Source organism: Venturia canescens, chromosome 1, assembly GCF_019457755.1.
Source record: "Venturia canescens isolate UGA chromosome 1, ASM1945775v1, whole genome shotgun sequence".
Classification (NCBI taxonomy): Eukaryota; Metazoa; Arthropoda; class Insecta; order Hymenoptera; family Ichneumonidae; genus Venturia; species Venturia canescens.
In genome coordinates this window covers 303,651-327,544 of record NC_057421.1, presented here as the reverse complement: position 1 = coordinate 327,544, position 23,894 = coordinate 303,651, and the positions used below count along the sequence as shown (strand labels likewise).

The 23,894-nt window shown below is 41.0% G+C and overlaps 2 protein-coding genes across 11 annotated transcripts in view; both read right to left on the bottom strand.

The window, feature by feature from the left end:
* Nucleotides 1-4,312, bottom strand: part of ATP8A (ATPase phospholipid transporting 8A1) — a 29,285-nt gene extending 24,973 nt beyond the window's left edge. The window contains exon 1 of the mRNA XM_043413206.1: nt 3,991-4,312. The gene's annotated coding sequence lies outside the window, so the exon portion shown is untranslated. The remainder of the gene's footprint in view (nt 1-3,990) is intronic.
* A 522-nt stretch (nt 4,313-4,834) lies between these two features.
* The window catches only part of kibra (WW and C2 domain containing protein kibra), a 60,929-nt gene continuing 41,869 nt past the window's right edge, over nt 4,835-23,894 (bottom strand). For 7 of the 10 annotated variants that reach the window (XM_043414927.1, XM_043414944.1, XM_043414953.1 and 4 more), the window contains 9 exons: nt 13,272-13,380; nt 13,009-13,168; nt 11,210-12,829; nt 10,948-11,034; nt 10,070-10,259; nt 9,420-9,881; nt 8,646-8,933; nt 8,045-8,523; nt 4,835-7,925 (listed from right to left, as the gene is read on the bottom strand). In XM_043414927.1, the coding sequence (XP_043270862.1) occupies nt 7,538-7,925; nt 8,045-8,523; nt 8,646-8,933; nt 9,420-9,881; nt 10,070-10,259; nt 10,948-11,034; nt 11,210-12,829; nt 13,009-13,168; nt 13,272-13,380 (3,783 nt within the window). In that variant the 3' untranslated portion in view covers nt 4,835-7,537. Of the gene's footprint in view, nt 7,926-8,044; nt 8,524-8,645; nt 8,934-9,419; nt 9,882-10,069; nt 10,260-10,947; nt 11,035-11,209; nt 12,830-13,008; nt 13,169-13,271; nt 13,381-15,048; nt 15,777-23,894 lie in introns of those variants that run through there. The other 3 variants (XM_043414884.1, XM_043414895.1, XM_043414880.1) reach the window with 3 other exon arrangements.

Genomic DNA, 23,894 nt, shown 5'->3' with positions numbered 1-23,894 from the left:
GCGGCCGCTTCAGTTCCACGAGTCACGAGAAATCACCCAATCGCGAGTATAAATACCAAGGCTCGTCTTTTTACTTGCTTTGGCAAACTTTTTTACTTTTAAGGGGCCTATCGAGTGTGAAATTTTTCAAAATATTTTTTTTTTTTGCATATTTCGATAATCGAGACCTTTAAAAACAACATGATAAAATTTCAAATGAATATTTATTCAAATAGTTTTTGAGTTACAGCCTTTTGAAAAGTAGCCGCTCAGCGGTTATCTTTAACCCCCTTTTTTCAAAACTACATTTTTGAAATTTGTTAAAGTTGTAACTCGAAGACAAATCATCCGATCGCTTCGATTTTTTTCAACTATTTTTTTATATGTTTCTTTATACGCAACGACCCTCCAGTTTTTTGATTATATGAAAAATGTTAATTTAGCGGGCCAAAAATCATCCGTAAAATTCGTTTTTTTATTTATTTTACAAAGCTCTACCACTTTGGTAAATTTCAATTTTTAATGACAGTCGTGGGTCATTGTACGGGCAATACCTCTAGTTTTATAGTCTTGTAACTAAAAATTTGTTTGTGAAAAAATTTGAATCATCAAATGCTTGGCACGCACGAATTCTCAACTGTATTTTAAAATAAAAAACGGAGATTCTCTCAAAACTTTACAAGGACGATACTCGCTGCCCGTCAGCGTTAAGATGAAAATCTAGATGAACGCGTATATAGGAGGTGCATGATTGAAATTGGAACGAATCGTTCGAGTTTCCCACCTTTCCCACGCTAAAAAGCTCGACGAGTTGCGCACGAGGCACGAAATAACGTAGCGTAGATATAATTTTGTGGATGTTCGCATAAACGATCTATCATCATATATTTGTTTATCGACCTAACGAATATTTAACAACGTATTACAACAATTGAATGCTCATTATATAATTTTATAAATTGCTCTGAAATATTTAATCGAACGAGGAATAATATGTATATTAGGAGAAGCAGGGAAGAAAAATAGTGCGGTTGTCAAGCGCGATCTTCTTTTGGTGGATGAAAATGAGACATTGATATTTTTACCGAAGAAAGATTTTGGATAGCGTATGATGCATCGAGGGCAAAAATAAAAAATAGAGAAAGCGGTGGTTGAGTCATTTGCATTTTGTTTGCTCGAATATGAGAGGGGGGGGGGGGGGGGGGAGGAGCGAGCGAGGAAAATTCGTGGTTATATTGGAATATATGTTTTCATTGGTACGCACTATAGATCGCTCGTAGATACTTGATGGAACCTTTATATATATATATATATATATATATATATAGGAGGTAAGGTCGTTCGTTAGGAGGTTAAAGAACAGTAGGAAGTGAACGACATGTATTATGCAACCAACGATCGAGTTGAACTAGCGTTCTACCGATAGAGTCGCGGTACTTGTGGCAGAGATATAGCTGCACATATCCTGCAAATACATATAGGGGAGACCGGGTCAAAATGGGATACCCGAAAAATGTACTTCAATTTTTGTACTTGTCCGAAAAGAACATGAAACATATTTTTTCCAAAACATTTTGTTTTTTTATTTTGATTTTTTTTTTTCAAGAAATTAGTTTTTTCAAATTCTTTTTTTTTTACATCACTTCCAAAGTCAAAACGTTTTTGCACAGATATACAAAAAATATTTGTATATCTGCGATTACTGCCTCGCAGATTACTGTCTACAACATGAATCATGTGCCCACACCGCACAATTTTGGCGCTGAATCCATGATTCAGTAGATATAGAATACAAATTTTTACAAAATAAACCTTGCCAATCTTCGTTATTATTCATATGATTAATTTTTAATTGAATTACAGAGGGTGCGTTCGAAATACGTTAGAGCGTTGTAAGCGCTGAGATCGCTCACAGCGGTAAGTCGGAAGCACTCGGTTACGGGTGCAACATGCACCCAAGGTGCATTGAATTAAAATGATTATAAAAAAAATTTCATGAGTTTTTGAGGGGTACCCCGTTTTGCTTCGGATTTTTTTTTCTCTGAAAATTGAAATGAATTCCAGTACATTTTTTAATTTTTGGGAGTAAAAAATAGACAGAGCTTCCCAAACTTCTGAAAAATTCAATATTTCCTTAGGTATCCCGTTTTGATCCGATCTCCCCTATATCCTCTGAAAAGTCGTAACCGAAAAGTCGTTTCTTTTGCATATGCAATCTCTATCGATTGAAATTTGTCTCTTTCCTGATCAGATAATCAGGGGATGGTACACGTTCGGGCTGCCGCCGCGCCGCGCGTTAAGGAGGGTGGCTACATTCGTCAAAATGATAAGAAATTGATGAAATTTGGTGATAATGTTCGTCAACATCAAGCGCGAAGACACAAAATTTATTTCAATATTTTCTTTCGCTTAGTTATCGAGTAATTATGCATTAAAGCAGATTTCTTATGCCCGGAATGTATACCTATATATATATGGAAACGCGTGAACTTTAGTGATCAATTACTCGATAACTGTACAGAAGAAAATTCTTGAAAAATTTGGATTGTCAAATTTGGCACTAAAGAATATGTTCACCAAATTTTATTAAATTCTTATCATTTAAAACTTTTTAATGTATTTAACATGATTTAGCATGGCAACATTGTATCATCGCTATCCACCCTCCTTAAAACGTTGAAACTTGAGACGCGAATGGACAAGACTCGAATTTTTGAACTTTTTTTCGGGAGACTCGTACGTGCATGCGTGAGCGATGAAAAGCGACGATTGATTTTTCACTGATCTTGAGCGCAGATTTACCAAAAAATGAAGATGAAAAAAACGTGGAGGCCTAAAATTGTTACAAGTTTGAAAATAAAAATCGTCGTTTCTCGATATGATCGATTTGAATTGAGCGACACGACACACAGCCCAAATCGTATTGCTGTCATTTGAATGTAAAAAAAGCACCCCGAATCGTCCTGAAGCGTCTACGCGGAGAGGCTCATTCGCTAATAAAAAGGATTTAGGCTTCTTCCGGACGTTAAATTAAAAAACTTCAAATCCGCGAATTCTATAGCCAAAGGTTGTAACACCGATGAAAGATCAATGCAACAACAAACAGTAGGATGAGGATTAAGCAGAAAGATCCTTTTTTCGCAATAAATGACGCCCATATCTTTGTGTTCATCATTATTTATCTGGCATTGTGAGCGTCTAGTGAGCGTCTCGGCGTTTACATTTGTGCTGTTTTGATAATTATGAGAAAAGCATTTTTCAAGCATGTTAATAAGTGAGGGACGTATATATAATTCAAGACGATTCTTTATAAATTTATAACGTTTCCGACGTTTCAAGGACACGCAATCACACATGAAAAAAAATCCAAAGAGGCGGCAGCGTCTTTTATTAGGGCCAAGTACCGGAAAAATATATTCTTCTTGTCGGTCGATAATATATACCGAATTGAAGATTTTTTTGCTGCAATTATTTATCAATTCGCCGTTATAGAAAAATCTTTCATGTATAAACATGTGTATTCGAACAAAAAATCATAATTTCCGAACGAAAAATGTGGATCGCCCCCTCGATCTAGCCAAGTATGAAAACAAACTTGTCAGTTGTACACAAGTCCACGCGTTGAACGGATAAAAACAAAAACTCGTGACGTGGGACGCCTCGTACACATCGCCATGTCGAAGCGCAGCATAACTGAAACGCAATCGCTCACAACAAACGAATCACTAGAAAAATAAGTTAACAAACGAGGGACGAATAAAAATTTCGAACCAAGTTTCATTCTTAGCGTATAATGACCCTGTGAAATCTAAATATATTCAATGATGCACATAGAACACAGAAACGCGCGCGAACCGACGATATACCGAAGAACGTTACGCATAACCTCCAAACGGTTAGTAATAAAAAAATAATAATTTTTTTATTGCGTTTTCAAACACGCCAAGTTATAGCCGCGCGAATGAATGTAATGGAAGAATATTTGATTCGGGATGATGCAAAAAAACTTACTGATTCGGAGTCGTTGGAATTCTATGGTGTTACTGACATGTTGCGGGCACGTCAGCATCGCACAGCACAGAGTTATACGTGGTAGCAGGGCGCGGCGAAAAACGCGATCGGGCGTGCGGCAGGCCCGGGTGCAAACTGGTCCCGACCGACGAGCGCATACGAAAATGTCGTAATACCGCACCGCAGTCCGACTGTCCCTGCTGTGCTATGCTATATATATACATATATAGATTCTCCGATTTTACTACCTACCGTGGTACACATATGTATAAGGAATGCTTTGACACTCGAGACCCACGAGACGCGTGTACTATACTACGGTATTACGTACTAGCTATATAGTAATATTCGAGGAACTCTACCTCTACACAACAAAACAAAACGCGCGATCGTTCGCGCGCGAACGAGTGGCGAAACGTGGAAGTTTCATAAACTTGCGCAAGCGCTGCTCTTCGGATAAATGCTCAGTTCGCGATCTCCCCGCATTTCATCCATGGTTATGCACCAGTATACATTCGCGATACAGTTTTTGAGATTTATATTTTTGGACGAATGATATTTTTTGCTTACTAGCATGTCTCTCTATTCCACAAGAAATCGTGTACCAACTTTATATCCGTTGATATATGTAAAACAAAAATAAGAAATGTCTCCTCCAAAACGGCCATGTTTATACCGATTAATGATAAAAGATTGTTGTGTGCTCTGCAGAGACGATATATATATATATATATACCGAGTCTCTTGACATGTGCATATATATATATACATCCGTATGTGTAGAAATTAGCATAGAATCCGTCAGAGGCACTTCTTTTGTTTGGAAAAGAATGAAAAAAGTCAGTTTCCGCTGTTAAGTATTTTTTGTTCTTTAATCATAATAAACGAACCGTCACTTACAAAAGAATGTCTCTGTCTGGTGTGTCTTTGTTTGCATTTTATCAGCAAGGCAATAATACCGATCCAGTTGCCAAGAGGAGAGCGAAAAAAATATATGTATATAGTGAGAAAACGTTGAAATCGTGTTATTCGAAAATGTAGGAAAACCGAACGGTACAACACACCTTTTTCAGCCTGTTTATGGACTTTAGTGTCCAGAGTCGAAGTTTTCATTATACGGACCAATTTTCTATCCCGTTTTCTAGGCTGCACGCTTCCGAGAATCGCTGCTGCTGTTTGCCCCGATATCGCGGTCCACATCACCAATACGTACTATTTGATAGTAGTATGTAGCGTTGGGATTCGTATATAGCGCGCAAATATAGCTATACTTTATTCTCGAGCGTGCAACTTTGCCGGGCAACACTATACATTTTGAAATTTTAAAACGGTCGATGGATTTTTTATTTAAACCTCAATGAATAGAAAAATGAGATATTTTTTAAAAAATATAACTTCGTTACAGTAAAATGCACGTGCGCGCGGGGCTACGCCGAACAGTGGATAATACAATAATGTTATAACAATAATAATACATGGGTATCGTTCGGTATTTCGGATAAACAGTAATTATGAACAGGACATATTAGGCACGGAGGATGCATCAAGGCACATGAATTCCTTCGATAGTAAAATATCATATTATATGCTTACATCGATCGTCTCATTCAAGAGCTAGAAAGGAAATAATGATGTAGACCGCCAACGAATCGTCAAAATCAAACATCAAACATTCGTTCAAATGTGCTTATTCATAATGCGAATCTCTCGGTTTATTGGGCTTCAGATAAAAAAATATCTGAGTTCACATACACTTTATAATCAACTTCAAATTATCATAAAAATTAACATTATAGACGCGTAACGTTATCGTCAGAAAATAGTATGTACAATCATCATATGTACACATTTTTCGAATTTTTTCTCGAAGAATCTTCTCTCCAATTTTTCTTTCGTTCGACATTCCCCCCCCCCCCCCCTCCCTTTTTCATTTGTATTATTCACCATTTACGCCCGGTACGATCAATTATTTTATCAACAATTCGTGTCTGTATCGAAATCGACGACACTATCGTCGTACAAAAAACCACAACGATCAAGCATTTGAGTATTGTTTCAACTTTTTTAGACTGTAGTACGCTTTGAGAAAACGATTAGCTGGGAAATTTCGGACTTTTCTCGAACACTGTGCACTTTTTTCCCCACACGTGGACGAATAAATCTAGGATTTTGAGTTTCTTTTGTTTCTGTGCTCATCATAGATAATGATTAGCGAATAAATTTGCGATGCAATTTGGATACCAACCAAATTTTCGTCAAATCCAGTTTATGAAATATCGTAATTTCATTTTTCTAAACGTATACGGAATTTGCCCAAGCCTTTTCAATAAGGCACTAAAAATTACCAACGATCTCGACAATTGGTCTGTGGTACTCGATCGCGAACGAAGAACTACAGAATTTTCAAAAGATACTTTTTTTAGAACAAATTTTAAATTCATAAATAGAGTAAAAAATATTTTTAATGATTCTGGATAATGAAATGGCTCTATTGCAAGATCTTGTTCTCCATCGTGAAAATAGTATTTGAATCGTTTCGGTTTTTTTTTTTCGAAGCACATACTACGCGACAAGTAACGTATATTTCGCAGAACCATCAGACGCTCGAGATTTACGTTAAAACAATACCGCAAATTCAGTTTACGTGGTGATATTAACTGAGAGACAAGAACTGGCTCAAGAATTGGCTCGTGGCTTTTTTTCCGCATTGCGAGCAGCTCACCAGGGGCGCGAAAGTTTTCATTTCTTCTCAGTATCATTATTACTACTACTATTATTATTATTATTGTTGTTATTATTGTTATTATTATTGTATGTTGATAAACCTTTAAAAGTTGTCAAAACGCAGACCAGCTGCTCGGTGGGTCGTGCGCCCCGGTTATTCAACGAAATAATGACATTTTCATTTTCCTTGGTTTTCGTTATTTTATATCCTTCTGTCTTTTTGCTGTCGTCCGGAACATTTTCCAGACTGGACCGAAAAGATATTCGCCAACTATTTTAATATTCTTTCACAATTAAATAGCTAATAAACGGACACTCGGAATTAAATAATTTATGCATTCGTATGTACAATATTTTTTCATTAATACGCACTTTTCGACCGTGCACTTCCAATCAGTCGTTTTGATTTGATAAAACGAGATTGAATAGGTCGTTTGTGTGATATTGAGTCTGTTTCCGTTCAACTTGGTGAAATTCGAACGAATGAACTTCGAATCGTGGTTGTTGGAAATAATTTCGACAACTCAAAAATTGCTACGATTTTGAAATTTGCATCGTTGTTTTTTTTGCTTGTTTTTGGTCAAATATTTCGCTCCAAAATTGCAGCCTACGATATTCGAGTAAATTTGCTAAGCTCATTCTTCGAAATTAGAATACACAAGTATTAATAAAAACTTTGGCTATTGAACTATAAATAAAAACGACAGAATATTGTTTTGTTTTTCATGCAATCTTCGATAAGACGAATAATTTCCAACTTCGTTGCCATCGAAAACCCAAATCGAACGTGAATTCTGTCAGTTTAGAAAAATATGAAATTATGTCAAACTTCAACGCCGAGAACTCGGTCGACGACGTACTCGTATCTTTTAGGTTCTTCCTCGTCAGTTGCTTTGTCATTGCTAATATTGTGATTCACAGTTGTGCCCGTTTCTATAGTACACACCGGCGAATCAGAACCATTTCTTGAGACGGGTCGATCGACGAGACTCGATTTTAAGGCCGTAACGTTCATCATTCGCGTCGAACAACTAGTCGTTGAAACTTCACGGACACCGTGAACGTTAGAGCGGGCCAATGTCGAAACTTGACCACCGACGGGTTCAGAAACATGACGCCTGTGTTGCACCGAAATCTCGCTCGTACTCAAGTCGTCCGTTGGTAAAACAGGAACGTTAAGATTCACTCTGGTAAAGAATGCCATTTTCTCTCTGGAAAAAAAAAAAAATACTCGAATGAAAGTCGAATGAATTTTTATCGTTCAACAATTATATAAAGAGGCCGATTTGCAAATTTCAATTAATTCAAGTTATTAACTTCGACGACTCACTTGAACGAGATAATGTCAGGTTTTCCCTTGCCAGCCTTAGTTTTTCTGAGCTTGTATATTTCCTTGGAGGTTTTCTTGAGCATCTTTTCTACTTTTTTGTCCTCGGCGCTCTTCCCATTCTTTCCATTCTCGGCCTGTGCCATGAGAGTTTGAAATTTATGATCCTCCAACAGCCAAGTTGCCAGATCAGAGTCACCTTTTTCACGAGCTTCCTCAAGAGTTTGCTTAAGATCTCGAAGGCTGTTGAGTTCGTCATGAAGATTGTTTAGTCTCGCGTGTTGAGCTTGAAGATCGAGTTCAAGATCGAGCGATGTTCTCGCTGTTTGTGGTAAATGATTTGATTTTTTCGATGTCGTTTTGCAACTCAACGCCGAGGATGGTCGCCGCCAACGTAGCGATCGCCTCTCTACTGAATTTCTCTGGAAAGGACCGCCTCGACGATAAAGAGGCATGCTGCTGTCACTGTCGCTTCGGTTCAACTGTTAATGAGGAAATATTCATTTCTTTGCGTCATATTTAGTTACCGATCAGAAAAATTGTATCAAGACAACTTGAGACAAATTTGGAAAGACCTCGGTCTTTCTTGCTGGTTCAAACTTACCCGACAAATATAATGATTTCGACTGACGGCAGCGCTTGGTGAAAATGTCTGACTTCGCTTGATTACTATAGTATTTTTGTCATCGTGCACGGCACCAGGAACAACACCCGCGGCTGAGAGTTTTCTCTGTTTTCCCTGTTCTGGAATGAATATACATTCCGTATTCGTTTCTTTATCCTGAGTATGATTCGACTCATCTTCAACAAGTTCTTCTTCCTCTTCGTCCTCGTCCTCTTCCTCTTCCTCTTCCTCTTCCTCTTCCTCTTCCTCTTCCTCCTCCTCCTCCTCCTGATGGATGAAGACAAGAAAAACGTTGTTACCGTCATTGATGAGGAAAAATTCTTGTAAACAGTCGTTTCTATTTTCAAACTTTTCAAGTAATTATTTAAAAAGTTATCCTTCGAGCAGAGATTTCAAAACGTTGCTCAAAACGTTGCAACAATGTGAAAAAAATGTTCAACAGAGAACGAATTGGTGCTTTTCACTCTCGCTAATTAATGCTTCTCGAGATATTCCAATACAAAGATCGTTTTAGAGGTAGTCGTTAGACTACATGGGCGCTTTCTCAAATGAACTTCTCCTACTCTTTTTATTTGAAATTTAGAGAAACTCATATGAATTTTAACGTTAATCCGGGATCAAAATTTTTTTGATCGATTCGTGTAACAACTCTGTTGAGACAACTAATCGGGCATATTGTATATATAAAATATAAAATATTTTCCAACGGTACATAGTACGTTATAGAGATAAGTGTTGGAGGAATATACGAACCTCGTGCTCAAGAACGTCCTCGAGAACGTTGTCTTCCATCATAAATTCTACGATGATGCCTTCCTCGTCGCTGTCTTCGCTACCGCTATCGCTGTCCCGTTCCTCGTCCTCTTCATCGGGACTACCGAGACAATTGGGAAGTTCTTCGAGTCTTAGCGAAGCCGCAGTTTGCAACTCGTCGCATCCTTGATTTCTCGTCAACGTCGATGTTTGAGAGCTTATTATTGTGCTCTCATCGCTGCTTTCCTCTTTTGTATTTTGCGTTTGAGTTCCCGCTCGATAAACGGAAATATCGGATTCTTGCTTGTCGTGACGCGACTGTTTGAATAAAGAAACCGTGCTGCCACCGGCGCTCGCGCTTTCCGAGGTCGATGGTTGCATGAATCGAAACGAGAGTATATTGTACCACTTAACGCTCGGTGATTCGGGACTGAAGTCTGCCAGGGAGACTTGGGCCGAACCCTATACAACGCGAACAACAAAAAGAACAACAATCAACCCGTCGGTCCTTTTCTTTTCCTCCAACAATACGATTTTCACAGACTGGCGTATATCAACGATATTAATCGTTTCAGACTAGCTATTTTTATTTTTCTTACTAACTAAAAACCGAATAATATAGATGAGTCGGTAGAAAAGTGAAGTCTTACCAAGCACTCCTCAGACTCGCCGCCGGTGCACCAGACGTTAACTTGGAGGGTCTTTGTATAAAGTTTGTTGAGGGGCACAGCGATAGGAAAACTCTCGCCAAAAGTTGGTTTTCGAAGATCGGTTACGGGCTTCGTACAACACATGTGATTGAGAGACGGTTGCATCGGTAAGAGAGCGGCTTTGATGTATCTGAAAAAAATAAAATGAAAAAATAATTCTCCTATCCATCATCGAGGGCTAAATTTTAACTATATTTCTGAGCCCTACGAGTTCATTTTTATTATCGCTGCTATTATATTTAGTTGTTTTACACTACTAGCGTCTTAGAGTCTCGCAACAAGTATTTGAATCAGCAAATTATCAGCGTCTACGAAACTCAGAGAGAGAGAGAGAGAGAGAGAGAGAGAGGTGATTCATGCCCTGGTGGAGTTCGTACACCGATTGCGAATAAAACTGACGAAATATAATCGTTGAATAACGACGATTCAGGTTGTCTTGCGGTAACTGATCGAAATCCCGAATCGCCTGTAATTGTAATCTGTAATTGCATTTTGATCCCCCCCCCCCCCCCCCCCCCCGTCGGACATTTTAGTAATAAACTTCACCCCGAGCGAGGTTGCCATTCAAATTTGTACCGCTAACCGGGCCACGCCAGCTACGAATACCAAAATACGCCTTGACGAGGACGGATACAGGTGGATAATAAGCGGCGATTCCGTCGAGGAATCAAATAAAAAATTTTACGCGTGGAATTAATGGGACATGAGGAACGAACGTAGCAAAAAACACGACAACCCGGTGGTAAAGAGGAGCAAGGGAGAAAGATGTTGTCTATTTCGCTGGCTAATTCGAAGGAGCGTCGAACTCTACTACTTACACTCTCATGTTGTCGGGTATAAAAAGTGCAGCGAGGTTTCTCGCTTTTTCGATGCCAATATGGAGAAGTCCGTCACCCACGGAATACCTACGATAAGAGAATAATAAAAAAAAAGTAAATAAAATAAAATTGAACGGTGAAAGGTCGAAGGAACTATCCGCAAGACGGATAGTTATTGGGAATGAGAATAAGAAGTAATTAGTGGGTTTGTTGGGGTTTAATTTTGCTGCTAGCCAAGAGGATGGCGGCTCAAGCGACTAACCTCAATTTAATTTGAACCTGAGCAGTTTCCAGATTCATTTCGCCAAAGGCAAGTGTATCAACGGAGGAGTGTAGACCGGCGGAAAAACGCCTTCTGTTGGAAGCCTCGAATACTCCGGAATCACCGGCGACGCTCTCGTCGGAAACAGCGGCGGAAACGGAACGTGTATTGGTACCGGAACTGCTTGCCCTTGACCTGATGCCCATTGGAGGTGGAGTTTCGCTGATCGGCGAGAGAGGTGCTTCTTGATGGAGAGAGGAAAGAGGTAGGGCTAAGGCGGCGGCAGGCCTTCCGAGGCCGCTGCCTTGAGACATATTGACGGATTGCATTTCCAAGGGTGGTTGAGGATTGGGTTTCAACTGTTCGGTGGTGGCGGCCGCGGCAGCCGTCAATTGTTCCTGAATCGCTTGTTGACTCAGTCGCAATTCAGCGAGTTTATCCTCGAGCTGACAACGATCGAGCTGCTGAGAAACGGAACAATTGGGAAGCAAACGTTGTTGTTGTTGTTGTTGTTGCTGCTGCTGTTGTTGTTGTTGTTGTTGTTGTTGTTGTTGTTGTTGTTGCTGCTGCTGCTGCTGCTGCTGTTGTTGTTTCCTCTGCATCTCAATCTGTTCGTATGCGGGCGGCGGTCCCATCGGTGCGTTTTCATACAAGGGCGATATGGGAGGACTGACGCTGGACAAACTCGATCTCGGTGAGAGGCTCGGTTGGGATCGTCCCGGGGAAGGAGTGCCAAGAGTGCCAAGATTCGATTCGGAACCGCGCAACAAACGCTCGACTCGCCTGTGAAGATCTACCATATCAACGGGACGTTCCTGTTGAACCGGTCCGAGGCACTGGGGTCCTCCGTAGATGTCGGTGAAACTAAGACCCGAACTGAGACTTCCTTTGCTACTGGTCGTGCTCAAACTACCCAGGCTCGAACTGCTGCTCACGGAAAGCGTACTCGCGCTCAGGGTCTTCAATTGGCCTTCCAGCATCGCCATTGATCTTAGCGCGTCTCTCAATTGTTGCAGCAACAATTGTTTTTCCTCGTGGAGTCTCACGCGATCGGTTATTGTTTTGTTCGAGAGCTCCAGAGCGTTGTTGAGATCTTGCTCCAAACGACGAATCTCGCACTGAATCTTTTTCATATCTTGTTGCGTTCTTCGATGAGGCGTTATGCTACGAAGCTCCCGTAACAATTGTTCCTTCTCTTGAAACAACAAGAGCTTGTCCTTGTCGCTCTCCGTTTGTCCAGGCGTTACTTTCTCTTCCAAATCCGCCAATTGTTGTTGTATGCTCTGTATCCTCTTTCGCGCTTCGTCGTATTGCAATCTCATACGCGCCATCTCCGCTAATCTAGTACCTATCGGCACCAGTTCTCCCGATAAATCCGTCTGGGATGCCGTACTTAATTTCTCTTGCGGCAAACTCAGCGTACTAGCGTCCGGACTACCCTCGCAAAGCTGCAGCCTCGTAAGTTCGTCCTTAAGTTGCGCCAGCGATTGCATCAATTCCGCTTTTTCCTTCTCGCCCGAACTCAATGACTTTTGAATATTTCGAAGCTCCGTCATTATTGCCTGTGCCTCCGTTATGTTGTAACAACCACCGTGATGCGCGCTCAGCTTTTGTTCAACGCTTTAATCAAAACAATTTTTTCTTCTATTAACCCTTCGATCTTGTTACTTTTTTTTGCAATTTTTTTGCAATATTAAATATTGTGCGCGCACGCGCTATATATACACCCCCCCCCCACCCGTGTCTATCAACGTTGTAACTTCTTCGATGTCTTTTTTTTTTTTTAATATACTAATTACCTTGCCAGAGTGTCGACACCGCGCTGCGTGCAATTCATCTCTGCTCGTATCTGCTCCAGTTCTCGTTTCAGCCTTGAAACGCGACTTCTCGCCAACGCAACGTCAGATTTAAGAAGATCCGGATCGTACTTTGTGCTGAGGGAACTCGAACTCGAACATACTTCAAATACAATAAATTCATAGATATATATTTGTATACATATTGTCAAATTTTTTCCATTCATTCGTTCAAATCATTTGTCATCGTGTCAATAAAAACTTACGACTGGTGCGGGAAGCCCCAAGGGTCGTCAGAGCGTTATTAAGGTGGTCATACTCGTCTTGAGCGAGACACAGTCTTTGTTGTTTCACGTCGTAGATTTCCTTTTTCGCCTACAACAGAAACAAATCGAAAATCATTAAATTAGATAAATTATTAAATCGAAATGCGGCGTAAAACTATGCGCGATCGTTTTCATCGACTTTTGTGGATAACGGAAGAAGAGAGAGAGAGAGAGAGAGAGAGAGAGGAAGCAAGTTGATAAAATCCAAAGTATATATTTGAAAGTAGAAAAAATTAGCAGGATCAGATGTAGAGTCCGACCACTAAAAATATTTATCAAAGCGAATTCGCCATTTGCCTCCTCAACGGAGAAATATTTCCGAAAAACTTGAGGGTAGCGGCGATCGATTGACTCTCTGGATGAGTGTAGATCTTATCTATACCGTCGATAGTACTTTAAATTGGGCCCAAAATCAATAAAGATTGGGTGTAAAAGAATTTATTTAGCAGGTGCAAAAAGCTTGGTCAAACAATCGCTTATACGCGCTATTACGCTTACCAAGATGTGTCATTTGGAAAATAAGCAGACGTCGAATGTGTATGGAATTGGACTCAAATGGTGATACGTTTTATTTCGAAAATCTACCGTTATCCAGTTTTATTTAAAACAAGGATCAACTCAATAATTGTTGCAGCCCGTTGCAATTTTAAAAACTTATTTATCGTATTCTCAATCAACGAATCACAACCACCGAAACCTAATTTTTTTTCAAAATTATATTTCCAAATAAAATGTCATAAAATGTCATTTTAGATCGAAAATTCTAAAATCGGAGGTTATTAGGATTTGCACAGCGGTTAATTGCTGATGAAATTTTAATTTCCTAATACGCGTTGTACACCGTTTAATGAAAGATAAATGAAAAAATCTGTACGACTCTGAGTCGGTCTCTCCGGCTCTTCTCGTTAATGGATAACCGCGATAGAGATTAATATTAATAATAATAGCGGAACAATAATCGGAGATCAGGGATCGCATCTTTCTGGGTATAGCTGCTATTCACAAAAAGGTCGAGATCCTCACGAGTCTCGAGCAAGAGAGTTTAAAAGCGAGAAAAGAAAATATATAAGAAAGAGAGGTTGGAAAGGAAGGGGAAACGATCCGAGAGTCAAGGGAAGGAGAAAGATTCGCGGTGGCCAAGTATTCAGGAATGTCCAGCAACGAAGGGGCCCGAACTCGCTACGATCCGTTCCTACTATACGGGCCAAGCATCTTGCACAGAAACCACGTCGAAGAATACGACTCTTGTAATTCCTGGAGCGCGCGCACACACACGGACGCTTCTTCGCACGAATAAACGCGCGAGCGCGTGTGCGTAGAGATTGGACGGCGATCTCGGGCTAAGAGTAGGACGGTTTCAATTTTTATATCACGTGGACACGGACGTCAATATAATGATGACTATACAACCAAGACGGAGCACGAACATAGATAATTGCACCGATAACATTTCAATGATAAATAATTCAATTGCGAACAATTCACCATCGCCGAGTATTGCACGTAGGTAAAGAAATGATGACAAAAAAAATCAAGGAATAACAAGTTGAGCGAATCACGTGTGACGGAGCGCGATCGAGTTGAGTTACATCACCGGTAAGATACTTGGAAAAACGAAAAACGAAAAATGAAAAAAAAAAAAAAAAATGAAAAAAAAAAAAAAAGAGAGACGGGGAATGCAAGACTCGTATGATCCATCACTTTTAATCACGCTTACGTATTCGCAATAGTAATAAGAGGCTGTAGCTGCGTCACTATCATCACGACGATAGCACTGTTCCCAGTAGAATCTCTGTATTTGCTCGTCGTTCTCGTAATCGTTTTGGTAACACATTCTCATACGATACTGCGACACGACGTTTTCGTAAATTTGTTCCTGCTGAAGATACTGAGATGGTTGTTGGTGTTGTAGCTGCTGCTGTTGTAATTGTTGTTGATACGGACATTTCGGTTGATTATGCTGTTCGTATTGGTGGTGTTGTTGCTTCAAAGGGAATTGTTCTTGTGAAAACTGTGACTGATAATTGGCCAGCGTTAAATTCCTTTGGCCCAATATCTTTTTATGCTGAGCTTGAAGTATTTGCTTGTGACGTTGGCGGGCTGCCAATTGTTGTTGTTGCTGTTGCTGGTACACTTGTTGTTGTTGTTGTTGCTTGTTGTGATGCTTTCTGGCATAACTCTGATCATAATCATCTACATACGTACGGTACTGTTGGGCCGGCACGAGTACGCACAATGTGTATTGACGGTCCATACCGGCTCCAATTTCTCTCTTTTCTCTATTCTCCTCCTTTACTCTTTTTTTTTTTATTTTGTCTTTGTTTCTTCAACTATTCCCGAGGTACCAGACTTCCCGGACGGAAACTCGCGTCCCTCTGTCGCTGATGTTGGGTAGTAAGAAACGTAAACGCCGCGCGTCCAGACCGCGGGATCACCTCATCTTCGCGAAGGCCTCCTCCAGACTGGTCGGTTACGGGGCCCGAAATTCCGATCCCCACCTCCTACTACAACTACTTCTCCTTCTCGTCCCGTTCCTTCTCTTTTTCTCATCATTCGATATATATCTCTCTCTCTCTCTCTCTCTCTCTCTCTCTCCCCTCTCCTCGCCATCGTTCCGTCCTATCGCTTCGCGAACCTCAATTTTTAAGGGATCCCCCTTTTTTCCCCACTTGTTTTCCTTCTCCCGCTTATTCTACTCCTTTTCTCATATGCCTTCGTCTCTCTTGTTTCTCTTCTTCTCGTTCATCGTGAGGTATATATATATATGTAACCTAAGGAAGGAAGGAAAGCTTCTTCGTCCTTACTCGGGTTCTCTCTTTCTCTCATTGAAACGCGTGTACCGTGTGCACGACTTTGCGCTCACTCTTCCCGTCGCTTCGTCCTCTATCCGTTCTTTCTCATTATCCATCCCTCTCTTTTACTCTCCTTCCTCGTCCCTTCGTCCTTCTCGAGGTTTTCTCATTCTTTATCCTCTTCCTTTTCATTTTCTCTATCGTTGGCTCGCGCTCGATCGTGAAGCAGCCTTCTATCTCGATTCACCACTGCAGGATCAAAAGGAGAAGCAAGAGGAGCGCGAGCGTTTCTCAAGGCACTGTGACGCGACTTCTTTCCTCTTCGCTCCTCTCTCCTTCGCTTCAACCGCACAGCGTAAAAAGGCGGGCCACTGCTCGGGAATCCTCCCTCCTCCCTCCCTGCCCATCAGGAGCGTAGCGATCTTCCAAGATGCCCCTTTCTATTTATCTATTTTATTTTATACAAACTCCGTTTGCTCCTGACACAAGGATCCGCGTTATGCTTCTTACTCAATATAATGGAACTTCTGATACTATATTATCGAAGGTAGCGCGATACGATAATGGCGTTTCGAGGCTTCTTTTTTATAATCAAATACTTGTCAATGCTCCAAGCTCGAACATCCTCTTTGAAACTTGAGAGAATGGCGGTTCCTCTTTCAAGGAAAAAACTAGATTGTGAGCATGCAACCCCGAGAAGAAGCAAACTCTGCGTCATCTCGGAGATCGTTATTTAGCGTAACTGCGATATATTTTGTTATATTTCATTGATTCTTATAAATAACAAACTATATATATTTCATATTATCACCTGCGATTTGAGTTATCAATTGGCGGAGGCAAATGATAAAATTCAATGGTCCACAAATATCGCATATATTCTGAATCCGCGAGGCTCGGGTTCAGAGTAATACGAGTCTGTTCATTGCTGCTATGCCGTGTTGTGCCTCGGTCGTTCGGTGCAACGTATCCGTTGGCGAGGAGACGCGTGATGAAGAGGTAGAGAGAGAAAGCGAGAGCTCTTGAAGAAAAGAAGAAGAAGAAGAAGAAGAAGAAGAAGAAGAAGAAGAAGAAGAAGAAGAAGAAGAAGAAGAAAGAAGGCTGTGTATATATACGGCGAGTGGGAGAGGAAGGGCCTAAGGCCCGGCGAGGTCGCGACTCGACCCTGCCGAGTGTTGGCGGCGCACCAACCTCGTAGTAGAACCGACCTTGAGTCGCGGGGGCAACACGCGGAACCCTCTCTCGTGCGCGATCCTCCATGCTGGAATTTTCCCTTCCTTCCTCTCTCCCTCGCCGCCAAGTCTCTCTTTCTCCTTTGGTGTGACTTTCCTATCTTCGTCGCATCATATAATACTCTGTTGCTTTCCCATCTTTTCCTAATCTAAATTGTTCCTTCTAATATATAATAAAATAGTGTCAAATAATGATGAGAAATAATATATGGCCTCGCGACATTTATCACCCTCTCCCTCTATATTTATTGCTCATCGTTGCATTATTTTTTTTTTTTTTTTATCGTCATCTTTTTCCATGACTATTGTCATCGGAATTTTCAATAATCTTCCGTGGAGAATCGCTATACGGGATACCCGCATGCAAGGAATGACGAGTTTAAAAGTTAATATTTAATAAAAATAATGTTTCATTCATATTGAGCGATCAACGATCAATAAGAAAAAGGTGGTGCGGCTTATATATACTCGGAGCGATAAGGAAAAGTCGAGAGTTCGTTAAATCCCGATATCAAGGATCCTTCGATCGGTACCGAGCCCTCGAGTTATATCTATATATAATATACACGTATAACACCAAAGGGGAGAAAAGTGTGCAAAGACGCGGAAGACGGAATCCGGAGGAATCCAAACTGGAGGATTCCCGATGGAATTCGAGGAACGCCCACAGGCTCGACTCGCCGAGTAGTAGAGATGCTCACACGCGCGAGGCAAATAAAAAGAAGGTACTCCCGGAGCCGAATATAGCTGCGGGCATCGGCGAATTAACGAGGAATACGATTCGAGACGAGACGAACCCCGACAAGTGCGCATCATGCGCGAGAATCAATGCATATACGTGCAAGAGAGAAAAATTAAAATAAGAATAGACCATACAAAGATTCGGATATTTCGAGATCGTTGTTTTTCGATAATTTTCTCGATATCGCTCAGTCGCTTTCATTTTATCATCGCGAATCACACGTGTCGAATAGCTTCACCCCCAAATCAATCGTTATGTGAAAAAAATCTTCCAAACTACATAAGGCTTATAAGGGAGACCGGGGCAAAACGGGATACCTAAGGAAATATTGAACTTTTCCGAAGTTTGGGAAGCTCTGTCTATTTTTTACTCACAAAAACTAAGAAATGTACTGGAATTCATTTCAATTTTCAGAAAAAAGAAAATCCGAGGCAAAACGGGGTACCCCTCAAAAACTCATGAAATTTTTTTTTACTATGATTTTAATCTAATGCACCTTGGGTGCATTTTCCACCCGTAACCGAGTGCTTCCGACTTACCGCTGTGAGCGATCTCAGCGCTTACAACGCTCTAACGTATTTCGAACGCACCCTCTGTAATTCAATTAAAAATTAATTATATGAATAATACCGAAGATTGGCAAGGTTTATTTTGTAAAAATTTATATTCTTTATCTACTGAATCATAGATTCAGTGCCAAAATTGTGCGGAGTGGGCACATGATTCGTGTGCAGGTGTGACCACACATGATGGTCCGCAAAATTATATCCGCGATTACTGTCGTAGACAGTAATCTGCGAGGCAGTAATCGAATTTTTTGAAAAAAAATCAAAATCCAAAAAAAAAAACGAGACATTTTGGAAAAAATATGTTTCATATTCTTTTCGGACTAGTATAAAAATTGAAAAAAAAAAAAAAAAGACAAAAAATTTCTCTCATTCTTCGGGTATCCGTTTTGCCCCGGTCTCCTCTATGTTAAAATACGTTAAATGCGGCAAAGAAAAAGATGCACGGAAAACTCTAGTCGATCGTTTCGCGACAAACGCATTCAGATTTATTCGATGATGAGGCCACCTTAGCAAAAAATAAAGAGATACCATGAGTAATACGGGGAAAAAAGAGACGTAACCGGCGTACGTAGGAGAGACTATGTTGGAGAAGGGGGGGGGGGGGGGGTTGCGTCCCGAGTATTCTCGTATAAACGGCAACGATTTATGAATTCCGAGCTATTTATGTATGGAAGCGACTCGGTTGTTCGTATAGCGCTCGCGCGCGAAACACCCATCGTATGGAAAATGAGAGGAAGAGAGGAAAAGGGAGACTGGGAATACGTTATATATACACGCATCTCGGGGAATTCCAGAGCAGCAACGATTCTAAATAATTTGTCTGAATCCTTCGCCGTTCTCTTCGATTCGTGCAAATTTAATGGATGTACCAATTACGGCCAGGGCGTTACATTTCTGTCAACTTTTCTTATACGCGTAAATCAAATGGCCTCGTTACCGAGCATTGTTCCATTCCGATTGTCTCAAATATCAATCATATACCACCCGCGTTGCTTCCTATATCCCCCGATTCGGCCCATATTACTGATGCTTCTCGGTGAATAAAAAACTCCCGCAACTTCGGAACCGAGGGCCTTTCCCCGCCGGCCCCGTCGTGCCGCGAGTCCAAATTTCAAAACAAAAAACTCTTGAAAAGATTTTTCGCAATCCATATTATTTTCCGATACATTGTGTAAGATGCATTTAATTGTAAGAGGTGCAATAATATTTAAGAACCCGCCGCTATCTATACTTTTTCACCTTGTGCCATATTTCATACCTTATCGCGCCGCGCTCTCCGCTTTCGACAGGTCTTAAACTTACAAACTCAGGCAGAAAGCCTACAACTGGGGAACCGAGCGAGCCAACGAAAGAACCAACAATCGATTATGGTAAAAATTTCATAACACTTGGAATGTTGTCCGATAACGCGTTGTTTAAAAAGGAAAACGCTGTCTATCGCGAATTAAAAAAAAAAAAAAACGCAATGAACAAATATATAACAATGCTTGACGGGGGAGGATATGCGTAAAATGTTTATAATTTGATTCCTGCTCGTGTGCCAATAAGAGCATGCTCTTTGTTTGGTCTTGACTCGCTGGGCTTTATAATAGCTAATATATCGAATTCGTCTGATTTATTCGCCTTACATATGAAAAAGTTATAGGATATAACATATGAGGAGAGCTAGGAGGAGTTCCCGAGAAGCGAAAGCCTCTTCGAAGCGGCATCGCCTCGCGTTGACGTCACAAAGATTTTGACAAAAGTAGTTGCGAGGCCCGATAAAGATGGAGAGATGGACACGCGTTATATGGAGGAGGTACGTGTATATGTAGAGGCGTCTACGTGTTGAGAAGTACGCGCGAGCGAGGAATGCGAGGAGAGCCAGAGGCAAAAAGATGATGAGGAGTTTGCGCCAGAACGAGAGATGAACGGTCCAACAGAGAGCGAGAGAGTAAAACAACATTAGTCGCTGTCTTTTCTCTTCTCATATACTATCCGCATCTTGGTACGAAGCCCGCGTTACAACGAGACGAGAGAACGAAGATAGTTGAATCATATACGTATAAAGGGAGAAAAATAGACGAGCAAGAATAAGACGAGTGTTGAGGCCGACGTGTGCGCGTGCATCGCCGGCTCTGATTAATTAAAAAAAAAAAAAAAAAAAAAAAACAGCAGTTTTATCGAGCGCGATTTGAGGAATCATTGTCAATAGCATAACTCGCGAGAAATTTTTCAATCGCCCCAGTCCGAATACTTGAATCGTTCTGTCGAGAAAAATCCTCCTCTGTTTTTTGATAAACTCGTAGAAGCCATTCAATAAGGTGCAGAGAGATACGTATATTTTATTTTTATTTACAAAAATCGCATTCATAACTGAGGTGATTTTCATCAACACGCGTACACAAGGTGTGAGCTAGCTCATTTTACGCATGTCCCGAAATAAATTCAGTTTTCGGAGGAATGCCGATAAAGATGATTACAAAAAATGTATAAGCAACATCCTTCGCGGACGAAAATTTTTCTCTTTTCGTGGTCCTTTTTTTTTCCTAACGAAATTTGCGTAATACGATGACGGGCTTGAGAAAAGGGTGGCATTTATATTCTTCGGTGTAGCGGAGTGAAAGTTTATTTTCCGCATGAAAAAAAATTGAATGTTCAAGCTAAATTTTTTTCATCCCATCCGAGGGAGAGTCCGCCCTGTGGCTTGTTTCTTCTTTTTTTGTCGCAGCCTTTAATGTTTTACATATGAAAATATAAAAATTTTCTTTTCGAAAATTCGAAAAACACTTTTGTGTTTCTCGACTCACTTTTGGAATTAAAAAAAAAAAAAAAAAAAAAAATGAATGATTCTGTGCGCTCATGCACCGACGAATTCTTTAAGTGGGCCACTTTGCCCCATATATTCCTACATTTTTGATAATACGATAGAGGTTTTCGAATCTCGGCCGAGGTTCATAACACAGAAAAAAAAAAATGAGAAGAAAAATACTAAATTTCGATGTTGTGTAAGATGAAGAAAGAAAGAATAAATTCAATGAATTCGAAAGTTCGTATCGAGAAAAAAAAGGAAAGAGAGTTTTGGCTTATGACAAAAGCGCAATGAGAGAATGAGAGCACAAGAATATGAGAATAATTCGGTTGGAACTACATAGGTTGTTATTATCGGGCTGCATTGTTGATGGGTACGCGCAATAAAGGCGGCGCGCGAGCGCTCTACAGAATTCCTTCGCATGTAATATAACGGATGAACGGAGATAAGAGACAAGTGGCTGCTATGGTATACGTATGTATATGGCTAGAAGAGGAAGTTTGTGAGCACAAGAGAAAGATATATATGCGCTTCGGTATCATCGTATATCATATTCGGCGTCTCTCTCCCACGTGTGTCTTCCCTCCTATCGCGTTTGAGAACGCGCTATAAAAGGGACTTGGCTCATCGGCGGATAGGGACCTCCGATCCGCGCGTCGCTCAGATAAATATGCGGGAGGGGCCGGAATTCCTCACTCGGCTGCATTCCTATCCCTTCCCTTTTTCTCTCTTCCTCTCGATAGCCTCGTTGAGACCTCTTTTACTACACGCTGCTGCTGCTGCTGCTGCTGCTGCTGCTGCTGCTGCTGCTGCTGCTGCTGTTGCTGTTGCTGTTGCTGTTGCTACTACTCCTCCCTCCTTCTCCTCTCATATACCAATCCCCTCATCTCTGTGCTCTCCCCACTATACCTTTACCCCATTCTCTTTTTAACTCGTACTCCCCCGAGATCCTGATGCCAGCGCCTCGTATATACGTGCTACACGTTGCTGCGCATTCGTACCTGTAATATCCTTAGGGTGGTAAGAACTCGTCGATGCTGCTGGGACTTATATGCGCGCGGCGCGCTCGGGAGTAGCGATCCCCAGGCTCTATCCGCACGAGGTCATGACCTTTCTCACATTCTTCCATAATCTTCGTGTTTCATTTTCTTTGTTACTTCATTATTTGAGGATTACGAAGAATTCAACGCTCGTTCGTTTCGTGAATTAACCCGCTGCTGTCGAGAACCAACGAACAAATGTTTATGTTTAACCTTTGGACGGCCGGGATTTGCGAATTAAAAACGTTCTTAAAAAGTGTCGAAATTAGTGTCTGCTATGACGTATCAGCTATTATACAAAGTTTCCGGAGGTTAAGCTGCGTAATATCCTCGAAGAGGGCAGTACGATACGTCTGCTGCTGCGATAAGATATCGATCTTATAGAATTTTTTTTTCTTGGATGATTGAGACTAATTAACACCGTTAATTAGTTTGGTACATACGAGACGGATAGAGAAGTACATATCGTTCTCGTATCGCAGCAACACCACCTTGGCTTGTTTCCTATTTTGCCAACGAGGATAGCCTTTCTTTACTTTCGCTCACCGTTAAGCACCATCAAAATTTCGTCGATCGGAGGATTCCTATTTTGTGCTGTGTCACCGATTCATTCTAAATTCATTCAAACGCGCGCGAGTACAACAGGGATCTCTCCTCATATTCGCACCATCTGATATGGGCTTGTAACTGCGGTAGCACTTTTTTCACTTGGCATATATTGCATTATATAATTTTTTTATGTTTCGGTCCGGTAAATGGGTAAAATATACTATAGCATAGGAATGTCGCTGCTTCATAATTATGAAGGGATTCGTGGTCTCTCTTTTTGATATGGTCGTCGTTGGCGGAAAATGGCCTTCGTATTCGAAGCTAACAGCAATGGTAAAGAGCAACAGGCAGAAAAAAAGAAAAGGAAAAAGAGAACACGAGATATCCCAAGAGCGTGCAATGTGACTCTTTGGCCATGTGGCAGCTGCTCCGGAGTCATTTGCCCAGCGGCGCTTCGCAGAGACGCTCAACGGCACATAGCATGGAAGCTGTGTACCGTCTTCCCTAGAGATATCCCACTTACCTACCATCGAGTATGGGTAACGCCATATATCCGGATCAAAAGAAAAACAAACGAGAAACAAACAGTCGTCGGAATAAGTGGCGAACATATTTTTTTTTTTATTCATCCAGCAATTTTCGTCATCCTTTCGCCTTTGATTAAAGATTCATCGCAATGGTTATTATTTCAAATGACAATTGTCAACTTTTCTAACTGTGATTCATACTACATAGGGGAAGAGAAAGATGGTGAGATATCTCGCGGCAAGATTTTTCCTTGGAGAAGAGACCTTTCGTGGAATTTCGTTGGCCCCTGGGGGTCGACGAGGGTGCACGCGAATGAGAAA